At 44.4% G+C, this 27,804-nt stretch overlaps 1 protein-coding gene and 1 long non-coding RNA gene across 3 annotated transcripts in view; one reads left to right on the plus strand and one right to left on the minus strand.

The window, feature by feature from the left end:
- LOC117867634 lies at positions 1 to 23,198 on the minus strand. 2 transcript variants are annotated; one of them, XR_004643452.1, is made up of 3 exons: positions 23,090 to 23,198; positions 3,869 to 3,995; positions 1 to 570 (listed from the first exon to the last, which is right to left on the minus strand). It is a non-coding gene; the product is annotated as an uncharacterized LOC117867634 (long non-coding RNA). The 2 variants fall into 2 exon arrangements; XR_004643451.1 differs by lacking the exon at positions 23,090 to 23,198 and adding an exon at positions 8,206 to 8,425.
- KCNJ15 (potassium inwardly rectifying channel subfamily J member 15) overlaps positions 1 to 27,245 on the plus strand; it is a 32,963-nt gene extending 5,718 nt beyond the window's left edge. The window contains exon 3 of the mRNA XM_034752822.1: positions 26,027 to 27,245. Within this exon, the coding sequence (XP_034608713.1) occupies positions 26,043 to 27,170 (1,128 nt within the window). The 5' untranslated portion in view covers positions 26,027 to 26,042 and the 3' untranslated portion in view covers positions 27,171 to 27,245. The remainder of the gene's footprint in view (positions 1 to 26,026) is intronic.
- The last annotated feature ends 559 nt before the right edge of the window (positions 27,246 to 27,804 follow it).

The raw sequence follows: 27,804 nt of genomic DNA on the forward strand, positions 1-27,804 counted from the left end.
ATAGTTTGTCTTATTTTTCTTCATATCCTTGCTTTTCTTGAACTAACTCTACCAACATACTTAAAGCTACATACTTCTCTTCCCTTGTGCATCTTCCATACGCAATAATGTGAGCGCCACTACAGGATTCGAGGGTATGTGGCCCTTTGAGTTCATCCCTTTTCAGGAGTGTTGTTGCAATTGAAGAATGTACTGCAGGGTAAAATTGGATTTTCTGAAACACAAAATTTGCCCTTTGGTCTTGATTTATTTCTTTCCAATATAAAATAGACAAGTTGTGACTTGACTTTCAAGGCTTCAAAATAACGTTTGCATTAATTTTGCAACATCATATTCAGTACTCCCGTGTGATGGAGAACTGGAAATATTACCCTGATGCCATTTGTCTGTGTTTGTCCTTTAGTGGAATGCAGAAAACAGTTCAATCGAGCAGTCCCAATGATACATCCTCCTCGTATCCTGTAACGGAGTTTTGTTTTTGCTGAGTGTAGTCATGATTTTGTAGACTTACAGTTTTAAGAGAGGAGATTTTAAAGAACACATTTCTCTTGGAAAGCTTCTGAGTAATGGCTAGAAAACAAAACAAAAAAACAAAACAAACCATTTACTTCTAGATACATTAGTCAGTCTTATGAAACTAGTTAATCATTTTAAGCTGTTACAGTAACTTTCACTGTTCAAGGGTGAAAGTGCCACAGAGGGCAATAACCTCTGAAAACATCAGTTAAAGTACATTGCTTAAAAACACAGGCTGTCAGAGCTGAAATATTAACATGGGAATATATAAAAAAGGCTTGAACAACAGACAGACTGCTGTTTCTCAGCCTTAGAAAATAATGGACCTGATTTTCAGCATCTGCTGAGCATCCAGAACTAAGGTTGAAATCAATGGGACTCGTGGGTGATCAGTAACTTTGAAAATGTTAAGATGAAAGGCAAAGACAGAGAGTGCAGAGCAGCATCTGTCAGAGGCTTGTGGTGATAGTGCTTGGCTCTAATTTTGTCTTTTTTTCTTATTGGTTATTGGCTAATTCTCAGTGAATGCAAATGTCACTAAGAAACAATGGTAGAATTAAGAAACAAATATCATTTTGGGGAGATCAAAGTGATGTTACAAAAGAGGTAGGGCTGATAGTGGACAGGGAATTGGATGAGTTTGCAATGAAATGTGCTACTAAAAACAGCCAATACCATTTTTGTAATTGCATACATGTAGAATCATAGAAATGAGGGCTGGAAGGGACCTTGAGAAGTCATTAAGTCCACCTGCTCTGTGCAGAAGGAGGGCAAAGTAAATGTAGACCATCCCTGACAGGTATTTGTCCAACCTGTCTTTAAAAACCTCCAGTGATGGGGATTCCACAATGTACCTTGGAAGCCTCTTCCAGAGCTTAACTATCCTCATATTGCGAAAGTTTTTCCTAATACCTAACCTAAATCTCCCTTGCCGAAGATTAAGCCCATTGCTTCGTGTCCTATCTTCACTGGACACAGAGAAAAAATTGATCACAGTCCTTTTATAACAGCTCTTAACATATTTGAAGACTATCAGCTCCCACCCTTCTTTTCTCAAGATAAAACGTGCCCAGTTTTTTTTAACCCTTCCTCATAATCAGGTTTTTTTAAACTTTTATCAATTTAGTTGCTCTTCTCTGGACTCTCTCCAATTTGTCCACATCTTTCCTAAAGTGTGGTGCCTAGAACTGGACACAGCACTCCAGCTGAGGCCTCACCAGTGCAAGTAGAACCGAACAATTACCTCCTGTGTCTTACATACAACCTGCCTGTTAATTAGGGTGACCAGATATCAAGTGTGAAAAATCGGGACAGAGGGTGGGGTATGATACAGCACAAACAAGAGATACAGGTACACTGTAGGCAAACATAAGGTGGCATGTAGCTACTATAGCTGGAATACTTCCATCAAACCAGATGTGTTTTGGGAAGTTGTTCTGAAAGCAGCCAGAGATGGGATTTGACATATGTTAATTGGGAGGCTGTTCCAGGCACATGGAGTGGTAGGAGAGAAATCTCAGATGATATATCAGCAAAGGAGACAAAAGGAGCAGTCAGAAGTGAATCAGAAGAAGTGGGAGGCCAGGTCGGAGTGGATGAAGGCAGAGTTATGGGAAACTTTGAAGGCGAGCTATGCTTTTGTGCAGTAATGGAAGGGAAGGCTGTGCAAGCACTGAGGAAAGAGGAAGTCGTGATCAGAATAATGGGAAAGAAAAATTATCATTGCAGGAGCACTTTGGATGTAGGCCATAAGGTAGAGGAGAAGGGCCAAGAACACATGGTTGCAGTAGGCAAGTTAGAAAACACCTAGCTAATGAACCAGAGTTTGGCAGTGGGTTCACAGAGGAAGGGATGGATTTTGGCTATATTGTAGTGTCTAGCTGCCAACAGAAAGGGAGGAGTTTTACTCATTTAATGAATGAAGCAAAGGATGCTGTATCTCACAGAAAATGTTCCTTTTGTAAATCATGGGTTTCCCAGGGGTGCCACTTTGCTAACACAGGGACAAATGAAGGCCTCTGGATTGATGTTATATTTGCATCAAAGATGACAGAATGTTGCATCATTCACATAATCCATAATGGAAACACAGTGCTCTGTGCCTCTTTGAAGTGTGAGGACTGGATCCGTCTTTAATCCATCACTGTGATTACAAACAGATTCCACTGAAATACACTACTGCAAATTAAAGCTCATGGGTCTTTTTTAGTTATTTTTTTTATTATCTATCACCAAGAGTAGGTGACTTGTAGTGTGCTATGTAGTAAAAACAAGAAAAGATTTCCTTACATTTAGTCTACAGTACCTCACAACTCAAGCTTCAGAACTCCTTGTTAGATTCACTTCTCTTTAACAATTGATGACAGAATAAAAGCTACCTTTATATAGGGTTATCAGTCAATGAGACTACATATGGCTGTTTACTAGGGCTGATCAAAAAAATTGGGATTACAATTAAACAAAATCTTTCATTAAAAGTCTCTGATTTTGATGGAAAATTTACATTTTTCATCCAAAAAGACACCTGAAAACCAAAATGTTTTCAGTTGAAATCTGAAACATTTTGATTCAGGAAATGCTGTTGTGTGTCTCATGGCGAGGATGTGGTTTGGTTTTCTCATGACCCCATTCTTCTCTATGGACCAGGACTCCTATGATGCACTACTTCCCCTCTCCAAGAAGGGAGACCAAAGAGCCTGGCCTATACAAGAGAACAGAAACATCAGGCATTCAAACTACAGCTCCTCTGAGTCACTGCGGTAGCATTTCTGACTAGAAATATTTTGGTTTTCGGCCGCATAGTTTAATTTTCAATTTTTATCTGAAAAGTTATAATTTGTTTTCATTGAAATTTTCAGCAGAAAAACCGCTGAAACCAGCTCTCGTTTAAATTTAAATGTTTCTCTGTTCTCTTCTGTGATACACATTATGAAGCCATCAAAAGCCTGATAAGTTATCCTTGTCAACCAAACACCTAGTAGTGACATAATAAGGTAGTTGGGGAAGGGTCATATTTGCTATTCTGGTAAAGCAGATGACTTGGAAAACATCAAAGTGTAGCTTCTGACCTTCTTGGCATCTGGAAAAGTTAAGACAAAAATAATTTAATATAATTACTCAAGTTGTTGAATTTTGTAGAGTTTTAAGAATAAATTTGGGGAGCTCTGAAAAAAGAACAAACCTATGTCTCAACAGAACATGAAAGAAATATCCAGTTTAATTCTTCAGTGATCAAAGCTAGACTTTCTCAAGTTCCCTAGTACATAAGATCATTGAACTTTTGAGCTGAGACAGGATCATAAAGAAACAATAATAAAGATAAGATAGAGTGTAAATAAACAAGCAATACAACCTCCCTTCAGTGAAGTTATAGATATGCTGACTTTGAAAAACAGGTTGGTATTTATCTTGTTGGGAATGTATCATTGTTCTCTGAAGTATGTTGCAGGGCAGCATAGCACAGGTTTTACAAGGGTTTCCTAAGGAACCATAAAGTGAAGAGAAAATAAATTAGGACTGAATACCACAAAGTTATCCCCCCAAATAAAGAGCTTAGGCATGGATTCTGCTACCTTTACCTAGGATGAATAGTAACTTGTTCCACAAATAGTTCCATTGGCTCAGAGAGTGCCCCTGAGATGACCCATGCAGAAGGGATGCTGACAGTCCCTTTCCCTATCTGCACGTACCCACCGTGCACTTTCCCTTTCTGGAATCCGTGATGATCTCTCTGAAGGTCTGGGGAGGGGGGGTGTCTCTGCTGCGGGAGGGGCAGAGACTGCAGTGGGAAAATGGGCAAAGGACCAAGGGGACATACACATTCCCTTCCATTCCCCTGGAGTTTACCTGGAAAATAAGAAGCCTGGGGCTGTATTATCTTTTCCACAGAGCACCACACCATATTGGATCCCAGTGGCCACTGCAGCCCAGTCCAATGAAGCCATACTGCCCAGGAGCTCTGTGTGGATGGCCCTGACCTCCAGCAGATAGCCTGGGAATCATCAGGTTTGAGTTGGAGGAAAGCTGACACCCCCCTCACTGTCCATGAGGAAATGCTTGCAGAGATTTCCTCCCCCAGAGCCTGTCCTGAGGGCCTTACCACCATGGGGGTGAACTGGGACACTGGCTTCAGTGGGGCCACTGTGCAGTGTGAGTAAAGGTAACAGAATCAGGCCTTTCAGAACACCATAGGCATTCCAGTTAGTTTTGGAGATAGTGTGGGGCTTGAAGAGGAGTGCAGCCAGTGAACCCCTTCAGCTCTAAAAATGATTCCCTCTAGAGCTGCAATTGTGGCAGTGTGGGGAAGCCCACAGTGCTGCAGCCTTTCTCCTTTCTGCACTGTGGATAAGGAGAGGACGGCAATGCTGTCAGTCCAGCACCTTTCACAAATCCTTTCTAATCCCTTGCCATATTGGATTAAAGGGAGGCTCTAAGGTTACAGCTGCAAGCTACCATTTCCTTATAAAGCTCCCTAATATTTCTCCCCACTGAGCTTTGATTTTTGTTTACCCTCCCTCATAAAACATCAATGCATTCAAGAGTGTAATTGGAATACTTTGTATAAACAGAGCAGGGAGCCACACAATCTAGTAGTTTATATTATTTTCACTTTATAATTATTTTTTAAAAAAATCTCTGTAGCACTCTATATTTATGGCTTGAAAACACAATCAAATAGTTTGGGATTCCAACACCATAAACTTCCTTCCACAGGCAGCACTAGAATGTTCTCATTAACAGTGGACCTCTCAAGTTTCTGCTCTGAAACAACAGGTATAACCAAATTCTTCTGGAGGCCTTTCCTTCCTCTCCCCAGAAATGTGCAGAAGTGGGGGGAAAAGGCATTTTTTCCATTCATTGCATGGAGAATATGAAAACTTGGCACACAAGTGAGTTATGTACTGGAATTTGGGTGGGTCTAGGAAAAAGCACAGTCTTCAGTGGAAAACATATATGGGTGTGTGTGTGTATGAGAGAAAGCCTTTTAAACCATAAATTGATCACATGCATGGACTGGTGAGGAAAGAAACAGAAAATTGCCCTGAAATAATACACTCAGCTGGTACTGAAAACAAGCACTACTGCCCCAATTTGACAGTGCCATTGGCATTTTAAATATCATTCCATTAGTTTCATAGTATAACTATTTCAGTGCTCATTATAAGTTCAGACTGTAGCTTTAAGCCATTATCCAAGTGGGTGATGGTGAGGGCTCAGTGGCATATGCACCAGCAGCTGCTGCCGGAGTTGAGCAGTAGGCCTAGATCCTCAAAGGTGTTTAGACGTGGAACTCCCATTGGGAGTTAGGTGCTTCAGTACCTTTGACAGTCTGGGCTTAGGGCCCAATTCTCCATTCTGCTATAGCCCCTTTGCACTGCTTTAGTTAGCAGCCACTCATAGGTTAGAGGGACCTCTTTGGGGACATGAACTGCATGTTTGTTTGGCCCGTCAGCAAAACTCAGTGGGCGTTTTGACAAAGAACTTGAAGATTTAGCTCAAAGAGGATACTCTGAGCCCTGTATTTGTTGGACATTAGTGATATGGCTAAGGTATCACAAAGGGTCAGTTCAGAAGTTCCATTTTTGTCACGATCTAAAGACTTTTCCTAATTGAACCTAGCAATTCTGTAGGCAAGAAGTGCAGAGGAATGTGTATTCAAAACCAGATGTTTCCAAACCAAGCCTAGATCCAGCAATACCTCACAAATTAACACTTGGTTAATAGGCAAACCTGCTCATACTTGCAACTGCTCGTTCTCAATCCACTACTCAACGAAGATGCAGCAAATGAGTGTTGCACTGTTAAAGCATGTTACCAGTGACATGTCTACATGGTGGGGTAATGCACATGACAGGGATGTAATTTCTAAAGCACACTACCGTGCTGCACATTAATAGGTCTGTGTAGACCCTGCTACTGCACCAAAAGTTACTTTTACAAAATACACTACTGGTTATTTAAGAGAGTACTATCTTCTGAAGTGCTATTATACATAGTGAAAGCTAACCTGAGGTGGTCAGAATAAATGAACAAAGTATATGTACTGATGCATCATCTGTAAGGTGACTCCATGTCCTGATTTCACCAGACAGTACCAGTTTTTTATTGCATCAGTTCACATGTTTGTCTGTTTAAGAGCTAAAGAGTGGAATTTGCTCTGTGTTTACTAGAAACAAACAGTTCAAGGGAACAAGTGGTTGTGTGCTTTACAACATTTGGAGTTTAAAACGAAAACTCAAACGAGAGTGGCCATCCTTGAAGCTGTTCTTTAACTCGGAGTGAGTGTTCAACATGCTTATTCAGTAATACATGATCAGCTCATTCAAAACCCAAAATAGCTGCAAGAAAATCCTCCACTCTGAGTAACATGCATGTGTCGCTGCTGTCTCAGAAGCTGGCAGTATGACACCAGCACACATTTTCAAAATAAAGGGGGCCAGCGTTTCACCCTTTAGGACAGTGGGAGTTTTGCCATTGACTTCAGCGCAGCCACATTTTTACCCCCTCTGTACTTTTATCTTTTGAATGGCTATGTCGCAGCCCTAAAAATAATGTCTACACAAGTGTCCCAGTTTTTGATTTTGAAAATATAAATAGTTTTATTTTTTCATCATGGCTGTTTACTCATTAACAAAGGCTGAAATTCACCCCTGTGCAAAAGACAGCATGAAGCCTAAGGCACCATTTACTTCCCACTTATGCCTGTGTAGCTTAAGTGGCACATAGACCTTGTACTGGCCAACTATACAGGAGTAAATTTCACCCAGACCGTAGTAACCTGTAGTGTGTTTCCTAGCTGCTCATGCAAATTAGTGAAATTCTGCTGTAATTGGGTTTTTTAGTTGCTGAGCTTAGAGCAGAATGCTGTCATGTGGTAAGTGAGGGCAGGTTTACACTACAAACGTGTTGGTGCAGCTGCACCAATGCAGCTGCTCTGCTGTGGTGCTGCTGCTGAAGACGATTTAAGCCAATAGAAAAGAGCTCTCCTGTCGGTTTAGTAACTCCACCTTTGCGAGAGGTGGTAGCTAGGTCAGCGGGAGAAGCTCTGCCACTGACAAAGCACTGTCTACATGGGGAAGGGATGGGAGTTAATTCAGTATAACTACCTCGCTCAGGGGTGTGAATTTTCCACACCCCTGAGCAAGGTAGTTATACCAAAGCAAGTATGTAGTGTAGACCTGGCCCGAGTTAGTGTTTAGCAGAATGAAATTAAAGCTTTGCTTTAAAATCTAATAGACTTAGATGGGGAAAAAAGATACTTTGTCTTATCATCTGCCCTTCCACAGCATGAACTTGTTCACACAGGCAATGGAATTCTTCTGCATAGCACAAGCACTTCCTGAGAAAACAAGTTTTGAGATGAAACCATGACAAGAGGAGTCGTCCTTTCTTGGAAACACACTTTATAATACTGTAAAATCATAAGACCAGTTTCACTGGTATGCTCTGGTCATGCAAAGCAGCCATAAATCTGATTTAACTAGCAGATGATGTTAGATTTATTGCTATTTTGCATAGCAGCTGAAGCGTACAGGTGAATCTGGCCCATAGCTCTCAGCGATGGAAAACTCTAGTAGTGTGACTGGGTCTCTCCCGTTTCTGGGAAAGAATATGCTGTATTTCCCCAACTAGCTTAGATTCTATCTATATTAGAGCTGAGCTGACCAAAAGACCCAGCAATATACTGACCTTTTAATGAAGGACTTTGTACTCCTTGCCCTTTTTCTTCCCTTACGAAGCTGTAGTATGGTTTTAAATAGCATGCTGTGCTTCTTGTATACCAGGAGAATTTGATTTTATGAAGATGTTTCCAGGTTGATGTAATGTTTTTATTTCATCATAAACTTTCTTCTAAGCCCTCTTCAGAGCTGTGCTTGGTATTTTCATTATAGTGTGTAAAATAAAGTTATTTTGGAGAGAGAGTGAGTGTTCGGGGGGTGGAGGGGCTCCTCTGGGTAGTACTGCCACCTACCCTTTGTTCACTACTGATGATGCTGTAGGCCTTCTAGACACGGAATAAAGGAGTGAGTTTGTTACAGAAGCTGCCATAGCAAAATTTTGACACCCTCCAGTCAGCCGTACCTTGCTGCCACACCTACCCTCTGCTATAAATGCAAGTGTATTGAGACTAATTAAAAAACAAACCCCAACTTGACTGTAATAGAGCACATGCAGGCAGCAGTGAAATGAATTAGCAAATAGTTAACGGCAACTACTTAAAAGAAAGAGCTCTTCAGAGCATGTATGAGTGACCCAATATATGGAAGCACAGCAAAGCCTCCTATAGCGTGGCAATGTGTAACTGATTTACTATGTTAGTTCTTAAGGACAGGTTGTGCCTGGTCAAGCCATGCATTACTCCTCCTGCCTCCTTCCCCAAGCACATGGAGAGCAAACTCAGGAGTAAAGCCCATCCCAGACTATGGAATCCTCTTTAAGGAGGGTTTCAAGGGCAGTGCACTGTCTTGACTTCCATTGACACCCAAAGATCCTCAGTTGTGGGGACCAAGCCCCCCTTTCCTCGATGGAAATCCCCGACCAACTGACAGGAGGATCCGTGAGGGGAACTTTGTGGAGGCCCCGGCACCCTTGTAGCATTTTCCCTGGAGGGTTATGATCTGGGCCACATATAGTAACCTCCGCTGGAGAGACAGTAAGCATGAGAGATGTAGCAGCGCGAAGGTCTGGTCTGTTAAAAGAGAGAAAGAAAGAATAACTGAAATTGGTGACAGAGGGGACACGGCAGCCTTCCCTGGGCAAAATCCTGCAATGACAGATCAATTATTCTGGGACCTAAACAAATTATCAGCTAGATGCTCAACTGTTATAAACTGTCCAAGTTCTAGTGAAGTAAACGGACCTACCCCAATTTACACCAGCTAGGTTCTGGTTGTATATAGTTCCTAGAAAGCCAAACAGATGGTAACACATTGATCACTACTAGTGCCTGTGGGCCAGTACTGAACCAATGACCTAAAAAAGCTCTTGTATCCCATACGAATTCTCTGAGTCATCCAAGTGGTTGTTTATTCCTAATTTATTTACAATGAAGAAACCCTGCCCATTTAAAAGTGATACCTCTAGGTGCAACTGTACTCTGCATTTCAATAAGTGTTGCTGGGGCCTAGGACAGACTCTGGTCTGCTTCCTCATCTACTTGCTGAACTCCTGACTAGGAAAAGCCCAGGGTAAGTTAATGCTGTTGTGAGTTACCGAGTTGTCAATTGTGTTAACAATTATGCTCCCAGCAGAGAGCGGCACACTTTAAAATACATTTTCTCTGCTCTGCAACAATGCTGCATTGGAAAAGCTGGTTTGGGTTGAAATCATTGAGAAGTTAAATGGAAACATGAAAAATTAGTGTAATCTAGTTAATTTTAGATGCATTGTTAGCCAGTGAATTGAACACTCATCTGCGGGCCAGGAGACCTGGATTCTCTTTCTGACTATGCCATGACCTGCTGTGGGACTTTGGGCAAGTCACTTTACCTTGCTGTGCCTCTGTTTGTCTTCTCAATCTTTATCTGCCTTGTCTACTTGGCTTCTGAGGAGTTTGGGGCAGGGAGTGTCTCTTACTATGTGCTTGTGTGGAGGAGGAATGGTGCTAAGCAGAAAATGGCTGAAGTGAACATCAAAGAGCCTATTCCTATTAACGTTAATAATTCATTAGGTATGTATAGTGAGAAGTAACGTGCAATAGATTTCAAAGGTTTGGGGAGAAGAATGATGGTCCAGTGGTTAGGGTGCTGGCTTAAGAGGCCTGGGTTCTGTCACCAGGGCCGGCTCTAGGCACCAGCAAAGCAAGCAGGTGCTTGGGGCGGCAAATTTGCAGGGGTGCAAGAATCCAGCATGAGAGCTGAGAACCAACAGGGAGCCCTGGGAGCTGTAGTTCCTTGGTTAGCTCCCTGCCTATAGAGCCAGCCCTGGAGCAGAGAAAGAACTACATTTCCCAGCATTCCCTCAGCCGCAATTAACAGGAAAGGGAGGGGGGAAGGAGTGTAGAACTGAAACCTCATGCTGCAGCTTGCTGTGAATGGTAGGAACAGAGCCAGCTCTAGGTTTTTTGCCACCCCCCACCTCAGCCCTGGGCTTCTCCCGCACCCCTGTGTTGCCCCAGCCCTGGACTCTCCCCCACCCACACCCCCTGCTGCCCCAGCTCTGGCCCCCACCTGCACCCCCCTGCTGCCCCAGCCCTGGGTTCTCCCCCCACCCGCATTTCCTGCCACCCCAGCCCTGGCCCCCACCCTCACCCCCTGCCGCCCCAGCCCTGGGCTCTTCCCCCCCCCCACCTGCACCTCCTGCCACCCCAGCCCTGGGTTCTTCTCCTCTCCCTGCACCTGCCCTCCCTGCTGCCCCAGCTCTGGCCCCCACCCGCATCTCCTGCCACCCCAGCCCTGGGCTCTTCTCCCCCCTGCACTCGCACCTCCTGCCACCCCAGCCCTGGGCTCTCCCCCAAAGAAAGAATCAGGTGAACTAAATGGACATTGCACCTCTCTATCTGAAGCCTAGCAAGGCAAGTACCTGGATCCCACTAGAATTTAAAATGAAAAGTAAGGGAGGGGCGGCTCTACTAGACTGGGCAGCTTTAGATACAGTACCAGGCACGTAGGAGGATTTACACTTCTGAGCTATGGAAGCAGAAATTGACTTTTCTTTTCCAGATTTAGCTAATATTCAGAAAGGGAATCCAGCACCTGCCTTCCAGATTTGAACACCCTCAAAATTCAGGAGTGCTCAAGCTCAATTTGGGCAGCTATTACTTCATTTCTCCCAAATCAAATATACTGAGCCACTGTAACTTGCTGTAGGAAAAAGTAGAATAAATTGAGCAAGAAATGCTTCCCAGTGGTTATTAGGACTGGAATTGCTATTTTCAACAGCCAGTGCCTTTTTATTATGATTATTATTATTATTATATTATTATTTTTAAGTTTTAGTTTTATTTGTTGAAAAGGAAGACCGTGATATTGCATTGGCAAATTCCCCATAGAAACAAAGAATGGAACAAAAGAATAATAAAGGCACCTCAACTTTTCCTCGTTTATGTAGGACAGTCTTATAATATGCATCCAGATATCCTCTAATCACACAAGCTGAAAATTGTTCCACTTTACTGCAGTTCTGTAACCATATGGGAACCAATCCTGTCTGTGTTCTGTGCACATCCAAAATTCCTGCTGAATGACCTGCCCTGGGAGCAAGTTACCAGTGACCCAGGGCTGGGGCGGCAGGAGGGTGCAGTGGGGTGGGGAGGCAGCCAAAATTTTTTTTGCTTGGGGCAGCAAAAAACCTAGAGCTGGCCCTGTCTGTCACAGACTCCCTGTGTGACTTTGAACAAGTCACTTAGCCTCTCTCTCTCTGCCTCAGTTTCCCCATCTGGAAAGGGGGATAATAGCACTCCCCTACCTCGCCGAGGTGTTGTTAATAAATACAGTACTCAGATAATGTGGTAATGGGGGCAGTATAGGTATGGCAGATGGATAGAGACAGGGGTACAACCAGAATTTTCCTGAGGAGGGGACCAGGATTCTCCCTCCCCCGCCCTGCAACCTTCTCCCAAGCTCTCTTCTTCTGCACCTAGAGACCTGTGCTCGTCCCCCTGCACCCAGCTCCACATGCACTCCCTTCTTGTGACCCCAGACTCACTCAGTGCATGCGCTCCCTGCACCCAGCCCCGCAGTCTCTCTGCCCCCACACCCAGCTCCATGCTCTTACTCAGTGAGGCAGTCAAGTTGAAGAGCACCATCCTCACTAGGGGGTAGGCAGCTCGGGGAGCCCCAGATCCCATCTTCCTTCTGCATCTCCACTTCCCCAGAAAGCACTGAAAGCCCAGCTCCAGTCCTCAAACTATGCTGGGAATTCCAGGTATCCTCTGCTCCACTGCTCCCCAGCAGCTGGGAGGCCCCCATGCCCATGGGCACCAGAAAGACTACAAAAGTTGGGGGACCAAGTAGGCACATGGGGTTGCAGTGATATTCCAATTGGCCTGGCTGTCCAGTGAGTGGCATTGCAAACTGGTGCATGGGGGCACAATGCCACTCAAATGTCCTGCTCTGGTCAGGGGCCAAAGTGGGTAGGGTGGCCATTAACGCATCCCCAGAATACAGGACATCCAGCTCGGTTGCATGAACTTCCGGAGTGGTGTGGGCCCACCCCTGCTGTCACAACCCTGCGGCTGTGCAGTCACACCACACAGAGGATGCCATTTTGCAGAGCTTGCTGCCCCACCCCCAGCAGCATGGCCTCGCATGCACAGACACGTCACAGGATGAGCCTGACTTGCTGTTTAAGGGCTGGTGATCAATTTTGCTAAATGGATGATGATGTTTAATTCTGGAGCTCAGCGACTGTAACACCTAACATGGTATAAACCAAGTGGAAATATCACAGATAAAAGTCTCTATCCCAGGGTGCAATGGTGAGGCCATGCTGGCAGGGGTGGAGCAGCGTGCCCTGTAAAATGACGTTCTCGGTGCATCCACGTCGCAATGATACTGGACAAAACCATGCCTGATTTTATATCAGTCCTGGACAGGGTGACAAACTTTACACAGGAGTGTCCAACCTACAACTGGATGAATAATCTGCCTGCAATTGGAGGCCACTGTCTCACCCCCCCTCTTTTGCCCCCCAGGTTGTTGAGCCCCTGGATAAAGGTTTTGACCAGTAATATTTCTGCTTACACAGAGGCTGAGATCCAGAATTAACAATCCTTATCAATTTAGCAAAATTGAGCATCAGCATTTAACAAAAATCAAGCCTGACTTACCAGCTGCCCCAGGTTGCCTGGGAGAGTCCTGATTTGCCCCATTTCTGGTTCCGAGGCAGCTGAGACTGAGGGCTTGTCTACACTACCACTTCAGTCGATATAAGTTACGTTGCTCAGGGGTGTGAAAAAAACCACCACCACCCCGAGCGACACGACTTACATCCACTTAAAGCGCTGTCTACACTGTGCTACGTTGGTGGGAGATGCTCTGCCACCAACGTAGCTTCTGCTTCTCATTTAGGTGGAGTAATTATGTCACCAGGAGAGCATTTGATGCAGTGGCGCCGATCTAGCACGGTAGTGAAGACAAGCCCTGTGTGAGGGTTTAGTGCTGTTGCTCCCCAGGTGCCAGCAGAGGGTCCCTTTGTGCAGAAGCTGTCTAAGAAGCAAATTCTGCCTTTCTTTCTGCTTCATCATCTGTCTGGCTATTTGCACTGTATGCCTCCACCTCTCATTGGGACTTTTCCTCTTCTAGTTTTGTCTCTGATTCTGCAGCATACAGCAAGGGAGGCAGGTACCAGTCCTAGTCCTCATCAGTAGCAACAGTGTGAGCTTCCCTTAAGGTATATACACAGGTAACCCTTCTGCCAGGAAGTTAACAGCAGCAATAAGAGTCAGGTTCAATATAAGTAGGGTCCCTCTCACCAAATAACTAAACTGATGTCTCGAGCCCCCTCCCAGAAACCTGGGAAAGTTAAATGCATCCTAGCCATTAACAGACTGAGCTGTCTTGTGCACAAGCTCTCTGCGACTGCGTATGCAGAAGGAAATCTTTATTATGGGAAAGAGAACCCAGTTGGGAAAACGCAGCACCAGAATGTATATGCAAATAGACCCAACCCATTTCAGTAACTTTGGCCGTAGTCTGCCTAACTTCCGTCCCCCCTGCTATGGGAGTCCCCTGACTGTACCACCTCACCCATCCACCAAGATCCACTCATTGGAATCAGTAGTCCAAGTGTCTCTTTGCAGGTCTCCTCCAGTCCCAAAGGAGCAGCTTGCCTGGTCCTGCCTGGAGGTACCACCACCTAACCCATTTTAATCATTCAGGTTTACTAAGGAGAGTCCATTCAATGAACTGCTGTCCCCTTCACTGTCCCACACCATAAAGTCCTTTGCATTGTCTGTTGTGGTAAAGTCTTTGATCTGCATTGTTTCTCACAGTGAAGTGTGCTAAGAGGGCTAAGCACCTTGAGTAGCGCTCTGGCTGCTTAGAAATTAGCTCTTTGTTAGCGCTGGCCTAGTTCACAAGAAATTTTCACATTTAAAAATTTTTCATTCTGACTTGGACCAAAACCATGTTTTGACATTTTCCTGTGAACCTGAAACTCCAGAAATGGTTTCTTTTGAAAATGCTGACTCAGAGTGTTTCTGAAATGAAAAAGGCTCCCCTAGGCTGCATGAAATTGATAGAATTCTTGTCTTGACAGGAATCTTGATAGGATTCAGGAGTGAGCAGCAGTAAACCTGACAAGAATCCTGTTAGTTTCACCACAAACTGCCAGGGAATGGATTACAGGGATTTGTGGCTAGGCGCCGCCCTGCTACACGGACTACCTGAGCTGGGAATGCCAGGACTTCCAGACAGACAGGCCAAATGTCTCCCCCAACCCAGGGAACCAGCTGGCCTGGCAGTCTGGAAGCCCTGATCTCCACATCCCAGGACAGTCTGTAGGATGGGGCTGCCAAGGAGCTGCATTCAGGAAATCCATCCCAAGACTTCCCAGCTCCGTGCTGGGAAGTCCTGAGAATCCCCCAGTTTCCAGGTTATGGCTGGAAAGCCTAGAAGCCCTGGGAACCTCAAGGTTTCCAGGCTACTTGCTATGGAGACTGGATCCAAGCTATAATTAGAGTGGGGGCTCCCAGCGTTTCCAGGCTCCCGGCTCCATGCCAGAGAGGAGGTGCCCTGGAACCATGGACCCAGGAAGCCCTGAGGTCTCTATCCCCAAAGCCAGCCACACAACAGGGCTGCCCCAGAACTATGGACACTTGCCACTACATAAAACAACATATTTCCCCCTAGCCTCATTCTTGGAAATGGTTGAACCATTTTGGCTGAAGCTCCCATAAATAATTCACCCTGCAGCAGACCCCCAGCATGGAAAATTTGAGCCCAAATGGTTAAAGTTTGGCAAAGTTATAACTGAAAACAGGGTGTGATAATGGGAAGTGTCAGACCACCTTCACTGTAGGTGGTGCTATCAGCCTTGCCTAACATAAGAGACTCGTAAAGCAATAAATAAAACATGTAAGAGACCAATATACTGTGGTGGTAACACATGCAAATAGGTAGAGCCCCTTTAGTTCAAAGAGCTAAGGAGGGCAGGACAGGAAGGGGATACCTCCCAGGACAAGGGAAAACAGCACACCTAGGAATACCTCACAGGGAAAAGACACACCCCAGAGGGAAGTGGGGAGAGAGCATGGGGATGGAGGACCCCAGGAGGGCACACTAACAAGGTAAGGGGAAAAGAAATGGGGAGCCTCATACAGCAAAGCCTACTGGACAAAAAATGGGTAGGATCTAGGATCTTCGGAGTTCTAATCCTGGCTTGGCTACTGTCTTGTTATGCAGCTTTGGCTAAGACATTGGCCTCTCTCTCTGCTCCTTTCTGCCTACATAAAGTGGGCTAGGGATGCTTGCCTGCTTCACAGCAGTGTTGTGAGCATTAAATAGTGTTTGTACAGTGCTTTGAAGCTGTAAGTGATACAGTGGGGAAGTGCTAAGTATTATGATGATAAGCATGTTCAGCTGATAATGGCTCTTTGTAACCTGCAGTTTAATTCCAGCACTCCGAGCCTCAGAAATGGAAAGTGTGACTTCATAGTGAACTAGTGTCTGTTTAGACTTGCCCTCCTAAAGAGACAGGTAAGGTTTGCACAGCATGAACTAGAGGAAGGGTGATGGGAGGGCAGAGCACCGCTCAGGAATTAGGAGTCAGAATGCCTGGCTATGCTAATAAAGAGTAAAGATGAAAGCGCTTTGAACTTAAGGAATTTGAAAAAATAATATCCCAGCAAGAGCCACATAAAAAAGTTCTGAACATTTTGTTACTGAGGAAAAGTCATTCATAAAAAAGTTTGAACATAACAGGTTTCTGGTGATGCTTTGCATAAATGTTTGTCTCTGTTCCAGCAGCATTTTATAACTTGTTTCATACAACAGAAAAACAAACTTTAGTAACCGTTTAGTTTGTTTAAAAAAATGGTGCTCATGAAGGATTCTAGATTGATAGCTCTGTGGACAGCAAAAACCTCTGTTTATCTACTGGACATGGGCAGTGGCAGGGACTATGTTCCTCAAACCTGTTTGAGGGGTCTGATCTAAAGCCCATTGAAACCAACGGAATCATTGACTTGGATGGATTTTCTATCTATCTATCTATCTATCTATCTATCTATCTATCTATCTATCTATCTATCTATCTTCTTTTATTCTTNTCTATCTATCTATCTATCTATCTATCTATCTATCTATCTATCTATCTTCTTTTATTCTTCGGCCCATCATTGTGGTACCAGAGCATCTTACACATCAAATCAATAGCAATGACCCTGATCAGGCCCTTGGAGAGATATGAATCTCTGCTGGACACAATGGAACACCCAAGACTTGTTTGATTTGACCTCTTCCTCGACTGACCAAATGTGTCAGGCATAGAAAAACTTATGAAAAACCATGACTGGATTTGGATGTTTTACTCCCTTCGCTGAGAGATGCATGTCTAAGGTTAGTCAGAGAGAGCTATTCATATCATCCATTGGATTCTGTTTTATGTGCCTTAGTATCAACTGGTGGTTGGGGAGAGGCAAATGGACAGGCTATTAAATGGCTAGCTTCAGGAACTGATCTATCAGCCACAGGCAGATATATTTATAGGCATAAGGGTCCAGCCCTTTTACAAATAAAAAGCAATTAATTTAAAAAAATATTGGCTCTGTTGATCACATGGGCTACCAGCCTGTCCTTCCCTGGTCCCAGCTGTAGAGGAGACTGTTCCTCCAGCCTGGAGCCCAGCCAGGAGCCTAGAAGTAACAGTCGCTGGAAGTGTCCAGGGTTTCAGGTGACAAGGCTCTATTACTGGATGCTGCACCCTGGGGAAGGTGAGGAGCTCATTTTCAGGTACTGCCCACCTTTCTGATTCCATGTGTTGGAACATGGAGGAGGGTCTAGCTGGTCAACTGTCACAGAGCAGAACCTGCCACCATGCAGCACTTGTGTAGTCCAGAGGGATGGTGGACAAAGTTGTGAGAATTTCTGAGACACTTGTACAACCCACTGAACCTTGTGTGACTAAGGCTGCCAACTTTCTAATCACACAAAACCGAACACCCTTGCCCCGCCCCCTACCCCCACTTCTCTGAGGCCTTGCCCATGCCCCCCCCCCTTCTCCAAGGCCCTGCTCCGGCTCGCTCCATCCCCCGTTCCTCCCTCCCTCCCTCATTCACTTTCACCAGGCTGGGGCAGGGGGTTGGGGTGCGGGAGGGAGTCTGGGCTCTGGGCTGGGAGTGCAGGCTCTTGGGTGAGGCTGGGGATGAAGGGTTTGCGGTACAGGAAGGGGACTCTGGGCTGGGGCAGGGGGTTGGGGTGTAGGAGGGTGTGAGGGCTCCAGCTGGGGGTGGGGGCAGGGATGAGGAGTTTGGATGCAGGAGGGGGCTCTGGCCTGGGGCAGGGGTTGGGGTGCATGAGGGGGTGAGGGCTGTGGCTGGGGGTGTAGGCTCTGGGGTGGGGCCAGGGATTCATAGATTCTAGGACTGGACGGGACCTCGAGAGATCATTGAGTCCAGTCCCCTGCCCTCATGGCAGGTCCAAATACTGTCTAGACCATCCCCTGATAGACATTTATCTAACCTACTCTTAAATATCTCCAGAGATGGAGATTCCACAACCTCCCTAGGCAATTTATTCCAGTGTTTAACCACCCTGACAGTTAGGAACTTTTTCCTAATGTCCAACCTAAAACTCCCTTGCTGCAGTTTAAACCCATTGCTTCTTGTTCTATCCTTAGAGGCTAAGGTGAACAAGTTTCTCCCCCCTCCTTATGACTCATAGACTCATAGACTTAAGGTCAGAAGGGACCATTATGATCATCTAGTCTGACCTCCCGCACAACGCAGGCCACAGAATCTCACACACCCACTCCTGTAACAAAACCCCTAACCTGTGTCTGAGTTATTGAAGTCCTCAAATCGTGGTTTAAAGACCTCAAGGTGCAGAGAATCCTCCAGCAAGTGACCCGTGCCCCATGCTGCAGAGGAAGGTGAAAACCCTCCAGGGCCTCTGCCAATCTGCCCTGGAGGAAAATTCCTTCCCGACCCCAAATATGGCGGTCAGTTAAATCCTGAGCATGTGGGCAAGACTCACCAGCCAGCACTTAGGAAAGAATTCTCTGTAGCAACTCAGATCCCACCCTTTTAGATACCTGAAAACTGCTATCATGTCCCCTCTCAGTCTTCTCTTTTCCAAACTAAACAAACCCAATTCTTTCAGCCTTCCTTCATAGGTCATGTTCTCAAGACCTTTAATCATTCTTGTTGCTCTTCTCTGGACCCTCTCCAATTTCTCCACATCTTTCTTGAAATGCGGTGCCCAGAACTGGACACAATACTCCAGTTGAGGCCTAACCAGCGCAGAGTAGAGCGGAAGAATGACTTCTCGTGTCTTGCTCACAACACACCTGTTAATGCATCTCAGAACCATGTTTGCTTTTTTTGCAACAGCATCACACTGTTGACTCATATTTAGCTGGTGGTCCACTATAACCCCTAGATCCCTTTCTGCCATACTCCTTCCTAGACAGTCTCTTCCCATTCTGTATGTGTGAAACTGATTGTTCCTTCCTAAGTGGAGCACTTTGCATTTGTCTTTGTTAAACTTCATCCTGTTTACCTCAGACCATTTCTCCAATTTGTCCAGATCATTTTGAATTATGACCCTGTCCTCCAAAGCAGTTGCAATCCCTCCCAGTTTGGTATCTTCTGCAAACTTAATAAGCGTACTTTCTATGCCAATATCTAAGTCGTTGATGAAGATATTGAACAGAGCCGGTCCCAAAACAGCCCCCTGCGGAACCCCACTTGTTATACCTTTCCAGCAGAATTGCGAACCATTAATAACGACTCTCTGAGTACGGTTATCCAGCCTGTTATGCACCCACCTTATAGTATTGTATTTGCCTAGTTTATTGATAAGAATATCATGCAAGACCGTATCAAATGCCTTACTAAAGTCTAGGTATACCACATCCACTGCTTCTCCCTTATCCACAAGACTCATTATCCTATCAAAGAAAGCTATCAGATTGCTTTGACATGATTTGTTCTTTATAAATCCATGCTGGCTATTCCCTATCACCTTACCACCTTCCAAGTGTTTGCAGATGATTTCCTTAATTACTTGCTCCACTATCTTCCCTGGCACAGAAGTTAAACTAACTGGTCTGTAGTTTCCTGGGTTGTTTTTATTTCCCTTTTTATAGATGGGCACTATATTTGCCCTTTTCCAGTCTTCTGGAATCTCTCCCGTCTCCCATGATTTTCCAAAGATAATAGCTAGAGGCTCAGATACCTCCTCTATCAGCTCCTTGAGTATTCTAGGATGCATTTCATCAGGCCCTGGTGACTTGCAGGCATCAAACTTTTCTAAATGATTTTTAACTTGTTCTTTTTTTATTTTATCTTCTAAACCTACCCCCTTCCCATTAACATTCACTATGTTAGGCATTTCGTCAGACTTCTTGGTGAAGACTGAAACAAAGAAGTCATTAAGCATCTCTGCCATTTCCAAGTTTCCCGTTACTGTTTCTCCCTCCTCACTGAGCAGTGGGCCTACCCTGCCTTTGGTCTTCCTCTTGCTTCTAATGTATTGATAAAAAGTCTTCTTGTTCCCTTTATTCCTGTAGCTAGTTTGAGCTCATTCTGTGCCTTTGCCTTTCTAATCTTGCCCCTGCATTCCTGTGTTATTTGCCTATATTCATCCTTTGTAATCTGACCTAGTTTCCATTTTTTATATGACTCCTTTTTATTTTTTAGATCATGCAAGATCTCGTGGTTAAGCCAAGGTGGTCTTTTGTCACGTTTTCTATCTTTCCTACCCAGCGGAATAGCTTGCTTTTGGGCCTTTAATAGTGTCCCTTTAAAAAAATGCCAACTCTCCTCAGTTGTTTTTCCCCTCAGTCTTGATTCCCATGGGACCTTACCTATCAGCTCTCTGAGCTTACCAAAATCTGCCTTCCTGAAATCCATTGTCTCTATTTTGCTGTTCTCCCTTCTACCCTTCCTTAGAATTGCAAACTCTATGATTTCATGATCACTTTCACCCAAGCTGCCTTCTACTTTCAAATTCTCAACGAGTTCCTCCCTATTTGTTAAAATCAAGTCTAGAACAGCTTCCCCCCTAGTAGCTTTTTCAACCTTCTGAAATAAAAAGTTGTCTGCAATGCAGTCCAAGAACCTATTGGATAGTCTGTGCCCCGCTGTGTTATTTTTCCAACATATATCTGGATAGTTGAAGTCCCCCATCGCCACCAAATCTTGGGCTTTGGATGATTTTGTTAGTTGTTTAAAAAAAGCCTCATCCACCTCTTCCACCTGGTTAGGTGGCCTGTGGTAGACTCCTAGCATGACATCACCCTTGTTTTTTACTCCTTTTAGCCTAACCCAGAGACTTTCAACACTTCCGTCTCCTATGTCCATCTCCACCTCAGTCCAAGGAGTTTGGGGTGTGGAAGGGGGCTCTGGGCTAGGGCAGGGGGTTAGGGTGTGTGTGTGGGGGTGAGGGCTCCAGCTGGGGGTGCGGGCTCTGGGATGGGTCTGGGGATGAGGGGTTTGGGGTGCAGGAGGGGGCTCCCGGCTGGGGCAGAGGGTTGGAGTGCAGGAGGGGGTGAGGGCTCCAACTGAGGGTGTAGGCTCTTGGGTGGGGCCGGGGATGAGGGATTTGAGGTGCGGAAGAGGACTCCAGGCTAGGGCAGGGGGTTAGGGTGTGTGTGGGGGGTGAGGGCTCTGGCTGGGGGTGGGGCCAGGGATGAGGGGTTTGGGGTGCAGGTGGGGTTATGGGGTCCTGGCATCACTTACATTGGCTCAGAGAAAAAAGTGGCCACCAGGTCCCTGCGGCCTCTAGGCACACGGGCAGCCAGACAGGTCTGTGCAGTGTCTTCGTGCTTGCAAGCGCTGCCTGCCTCCAGCTCAAATTGGTTGCGGTTCCCAGCCAATGGGAGCTGTGGAGCCAGCATTTGGGGCAGGGGCAGCACACAGAGTCTCCCAGTCCTTCTCTGACCCAGCGCCTAGGGACCGCGGGGACCTGGCAGCCGCTTCCAGGAGCAACACAGAGCCAGAGCAGGTAGGGAGCCTGCGTTAGCCCCGGGTCCCTGCTGCGCTGCCGAACAGACTTTTCATGGCCTGGTTGGCAGTGCCAACCAGAGTCCCCAGAGTCCCTTTTCAACCAGGGTTGACCGGATGTCAGGCAACCCTATGTGTGACCTGTCAAAGATCTCAAGACGAAAAAGGTTTGTTTTCTTTTTTTCAAATGCTGGTAGCTTACAATGGCTAAAAGAGCAATGTAAGTTTTAGCCATTTATATCCAAGAGGAGAGTGAGGGAGGCTCCATTGGCAAAGCATATCCGATGGATAAGAAAGGAGGCATTTGAGGCCATTTGACCAAATAATGCTTTTGTCTTCTTTAATTGATTTGTGTAGGCTCAAGTAGGTCCTAAACAAGCAACTCTAGTTGTACGGTGTGGACATTAGTGTGTATGCAAGTGGGTCTCAGCTCTTTGATAATGTGGCCCTTGGAGTCAGTGTTAACATCAAGATACTGATTGTCAGTGGTTTGGTACATAACTCTAAGCTTTCTTGATCTTGTGTGCATTCAAGTCCTTTACCAGTGTGCACTCTGGTGGGGAATCTCTCTTCTGGTGGATCCAGAGTTCTTACCAGAAATCTGGAGGGGCTAACTGTTGGGCATGACAGTACAATATAAATATCAGACTCGTCCTTCCCTTCCCTTATTATGCTACTGTTTCTTTAAGCTATCAATTAATTCTGTAGTTAGAATTGGGGTGGGGTTTGGTTTCTTTTTTAACAGGGTATTTTGGCTAAATTTTGGTAGTTTTCACTTCAGTATAAATCAACTAGTTTGCTCCCTTACAACTAGCATGTTATTGTTATTGGGAATGTTTCTTTGAAAAAATGTAAATTTGTTGTTTTAGGAATGTTTGCTGATTCAGGAAAAAATTGAAAGGAAAAGAAGTAGAATAAAAGCTGGGCAGGGAATCAAGACAGAACTAAAAAATTCCAAATGTAAGGAAGTCACCCTGTAGAAATCTTTTAAGATGCCTGTATATAAAGATGCATAGGGAATGAGATGGAGAATATTAAGGAAAATATAATGACATTATATAACTCAGTGACTTGCCCTCATTTGGGATTCTGTATTGGTTACCTCATCTTAGAAAGGATATTTTCCGAATTAGAGGGGGAAGGTTGATTGGCAACTTCTGTTCAGTCTTTCTCTCTAATCTCCACAAGAACAAGGGGACATTCAATGACATTGGAAAGTGGCAAATACAGAAAGGAAATACTTATCCAGGCAGCTCACCGTGAGCCTGTGGAACTCATTGCCACAAGATATCACAGAGGCCAAGAGTTTAGCAGGTCCAAAAAGGGATTCAATATTTATCTGAGTAACAAGACTATCCTGTTAAAATAGAGAACATTTTAAAAACCAAGAGCTTTGGAAGGGATAAAACCCCTCAAGCTTCAGGGTATAAGCCAATCTCTAACTATTTGGGTTTGGAGAAAATTTACCTTAGGTGCAGGTTATCCCATAACTGGTTACTCAAGGGTTCATTCCTCTGAAGCATCTGGCACTGGATTAGATGGGCTGCTAGTCTGATACAGTATGGCAATGCTTCTGTTCCGCTATTCATGCAGCTAGGATGACACCAAACAGAGGAAGTACTTTTATAGCGAGAGAAAACCAACATGAATTTCCTGTGAGAGGAAGAAATATACTAAAGGAATTCAAAATTGTGCAGGAATAGATGATGTAACAGGGAAAATGCAGGAAGTCAGAAAAAAGTCCAAGATCAGATGGGATCCATTCCAGAATACCAAAGGAAGTATCTGAAGAGCTGAGAGCCTTGAGATAATATAGAAATACAAATCAAGAGAGGAGCCTAGCAAAAACCAGAATGAAGCCATTATAATTCGTATTTAAGCTAAGGGAGATCCAGCAACCTACAGATGTGTAAATCCCCACCACAGAAGTGGAGAAAAGGCTGGGGATGTCAGGGACAGACTTGCAGATCGCTTGAGTAAAGGGGTGAATGGGAGGTTACTTGGAACATTCTGTAGGTCACTTACAGCTAAACTGAAATCTGATGTCTTTGGAAGAGGCAGCACATGTTGTAACTGTTCCATGCCACGAGCAACCCTGAGAAAGAATCATGCCTTCGAATCACAGTTCCTTCCCTGGCTCCTCCCTGCTCTCTTGGAGGAGACTGTTTTGCGATAGCCCACTAGGGTATGTTTACACTGGGCTCCCGGGGCTTAGGCAAAGGGGCTGTTTAATTGTGGTGTAGATGCCCGAGCTCTGGGACCCTCCCACCTCACAGGCCCAGCATTCTCCTTCCCCCAACAGCTCAACTCCACTAACTGGTGCCCTGAGGGAAGAGGGCAGGTCCTTGGCTCTCTCCACCCACGCCTCACACAACTGCACAACTGGTAGGAGGTAGTAGTTCTGGGGAGCCTGCTCTGCCCCCTGCACACGAAGCAGCAATGCTGGTAGGCTGCACAGGGGAGTGGGGCTGGCCCTTACTCTGCTGCATGGCCTCAAAGTCCAGGTACAATTTGGCCTTTAGCGGATTAAAGCTACTTGTGGCAGAGAACTAATTGTAACCCATCACTTCTCATGAATGGAAGCAGAGACTACGGAGAAGTGAGCTTTAGAGGAGATAGGATTGATAGCAGGACAGATTTTAGGCACTTTTTATATCATGGTAATGCTTGATGTGGGCAATGGAGCCTCTTGACTGTATGGCATGCATTTTTTCCTAATGAGTTTTACACTGCATGTTGCATATACTTACATACGCTGTATTTTCTCTGGCAGCACCATTTGAATTCTGGGCTTGTCTAAACAGCAGTTGCTCATCTGCTGCTGTGTTTTATTTTGCTTTTTCTGCTTCCTCCTGTAGTTCTTTTTAAGATCACTTGGTCTTTTTTTTTTTTTTTTTTTTTTTCTGTTTATCTGGACATGCTACACAGTGTGTGTGGTGGTTTGATTGTCAAATAAAAGGTCTCCTACTGGGATCACCAGTGCAGTCCTATTTTTTTTTTAATATTTTAAAACTGAGCCTAAAATAAGGAAAATGAGCTTTAACGATTAAAACAAAAGCTGAATGAATTACAGTGTGACAACACAAATAAAATTGCAATTACTTTCCCCCTGAAAAACAGTAATTTGGTTATCAGTGTATTTAGTAAACAAAACTCTCTTTTATTGACATAACAGGAAAGTTACAACACTGAACAATTATGTTGTTGTCCTGGGCAGGCACACCCTCCCACCACAAATAGGTCTTGAGTTTCCTGTGAGTTTCTTTTAAGTAGTTACAAGGGAGAACTTTTTTTTCCTGTGGTTCATAAAAAAGAAACACTTATTAAAGCTTCTTTTTAAGCAAAACAATGGAACAAACCAATGTTTGTTGTATGACCTGCCAAAAGCACAAAGGATGCACAGTGGGCTTTTTTTAGAGCAGGAAGTTTTGTTATTGGAAACTACTACTGTAACATCCCCTGTCCTTGCACTACGCAACCACTGTCTTGTCCTGGAAGCTGTGTTTCTTTATTTGCCTCATCAAACTGGCACAGGCAACCTTCTCCTGCACTTTGTGGGTTTTGTTCCGTCCTGAATGTACTCCCACTTAATCTCCATCTGGACTGAACTTGGTTCACAGTAAACAAACTTCTTGAGTTTTGTGCTCCATTGATTCCTGTGTTTGCACAGGTCAGGGCCTAATGCTAGAATGCTGAATTTGTGAATTGCCTCCTGTTTTCCACTGACTGTTTTGAAATTGGAGTGCTATATGTTACAAAGAGCCTTGAAGCGTTTTCAGATGCAAATATTTCTTTCCAAAACTCTCTTTTATGTGTTCACAGGACTATGCTGTTTCCCTGTAGCTTAGTTATATGTTTAGGGAAGAGCTAGAAATGATTGATTATATCACTTATGGAAGTTAATTAGCCATGAACAAAATTTGTTTTGCTTATTTTGACTGTATTGTTTTGCAAGACAAAGGTGGTCCGGCATTCTAAATCAAGCATCAAAATGTGTTTAATTTTAATGAAATCCTTCTCCTGAGTGCATGAGTGGGAATAAATATAGTAGTCAAAACAAGTCTCTCCTGCTTTCTCAACAATATATGAGAAGAATTTTACCTCATGCCTTTTTAAAAAACACAGTACTAACATAGGATTTTAGCTTGGTCAAATTTCTTTTCCAAGATACCATAAGATAGTCCATTTCTCTTTATATGGCAGTCACGAAAGTCAAAAAAAAGTCAAATAGCTTTAATATCAGACACTATATGATGGTAGCTTTTTGTTCCAGGGGCATTCCTTTATTATACATATGTAATGCGGTCATGATTGTGTACTTCTGTCCTTCTGTGTTTTTCAAATGATTTTTAAGGCACATGTACTTTGACTTTAAGTAACTGAATTCTTTTTTTCTCTTCTTAGAACTGAGGAACTGAAAATGGGCACCACTCAAATCAATACGTCAAGTGCCCCACTCGTTAACGGTATCATCAGCGCTGACCTCAAGACACACAGACCCCGGGTGATGTCCAAAAGTGGTCACAGCAATGTGAGGATTGACAAAGTAGATGGTATATACCTGCTTTACCTTCAAGATTTGTGGACAACGGTTATAGACATGAAGTGGAGATACAAACTTACCCTGTTTGCTGCTACTTTTGTGATGACCTGGTTCCTCTTTGGAGTTATCTATTATGCCATTGCATTTCTTCATGGAGATTTAGAAAGGGATCATTTCCCCCCCAAACATATGCCTTGTGTCAAGGAAGTAAATTCACTAACTGGGGCATTTCTCTTTTCTTTGGAGTCACAGACAACTATTGGTTATGGCTTTCGTTTCATCACAGAGGAGTGCCCTCATGCCATATTCCTCCTGGTTGCTCAGCTGGTCATCACAACCTTGATTGAGATCTTTATCACTGGTACCTTCTTGGCCAAAATTGCAAGACCCAAAAAACGGGCTGAGACTATTAAGTTCAGTCATTGTGCTGTAATTACCAAACACAATGGAGAGCTTTGCCTTGTGATCAGAGTAGCAAATATGAGGAAGAGTCTTCTGATTCAGTGTCAGCTGTCTGGGAAACTTCTTCAAACCTATGAAACCAAAGAAGGGGAGAGGATCCTGCTCAACCAAGCCAGTGTCAAATTCCATGTTGACTCCTCTTCAGAAAGTCCTTTTCTGATTTTACCTTTAACCTTTTACCATTTATTGGATGAGAGTAGCCCTTTAAGAGATCTCACACCCCAAAACCTAAAAGAAAAGGATTTTGAACTGGTTGTCCTCTTGAATGCCACAGTAGAATCCACTAGTGCCGTCTGCCAAAGCAGAACTTCTTATATACCAGAGGAGATCCACTGGGGTTATGAGTTTGTGCCTGTGGTTTCTCTCTCTCAAAATGGAAAATATGTTGCTGATTTTAGTCAGTTTGAGCAAATCAGAAGAAGTGTAGACTCTACTTTTTATAGCATGGACTCTGAAAAACAGAAACTAGAAGAGAGATACAGACAGGAAGATGAAAGAGAGAGAGGACTGAGAACAATATTGTTACAGCAAAGCAATGTGTGATTGTATGTAGGGCCGGCTCCAGGCACCAGCGCAGCAAGCAGGTGCTTGGGGTGGCCAACGGAGAGGGGCAGCACGTCCGGCTCTTCGGCGGCAATTTGGCGGCAGGTCCCTCTCTCCTTCTCAGAGGGAAGGACCTGCAGCCAAATTGCCGCCGAAGAACAATGTGGCAGCGGTAGAGCTGCCGCCAAAGTGCCGCCGATCATGGCTTTTTTTTTTCCACCGCTTGGGGTGGCAAAAATGCTGGAGCCGGCCCTGATTGTATGAGCAAACTTTAACATTAGTAATGCCTATTTACAAACTGAAACAAAAGCATACATTATATACTGTATGGCTCTTAAGAAAATGCAGCAGAGACCTCTTAAGCAAGTGCCTTGGTATAGAGTAAAGCTGTCCTTTTGTGAAGTCAAGTTGTTAATCGAGTATTTGTTTTAATTAGGTGGGATTTCTTTGTTTATCATAATGACTTAACAGAGTTGGATTTATTTTGAGAGTCTGCCTTGTACCAGCTGTAAGATCAGACATACTACTTTCCATTTGGTAAGTGGAGTTTGATACCGTGAGAAGATTTCTTCACATAGATATTTGCCATCATTTAATTATAACAGTGGGATCTCAAAGTTAGCACACAGTGCTT

This window comes from Trachemys scripta, chromosome 1 (genome assembly GCF_013100865.1).
Source record: "Trachemys scripta elegans isolate TJP31775 chromosome 1, CAS_Tse_1.0, whole genome shotgun sequence".
Classification (NCBI taxonomy): domain Eukaryota; kingdom Metazoa; phylum Chordata; order Testudines; family Emydidae; genus Trachemys; species Trachemys scripta.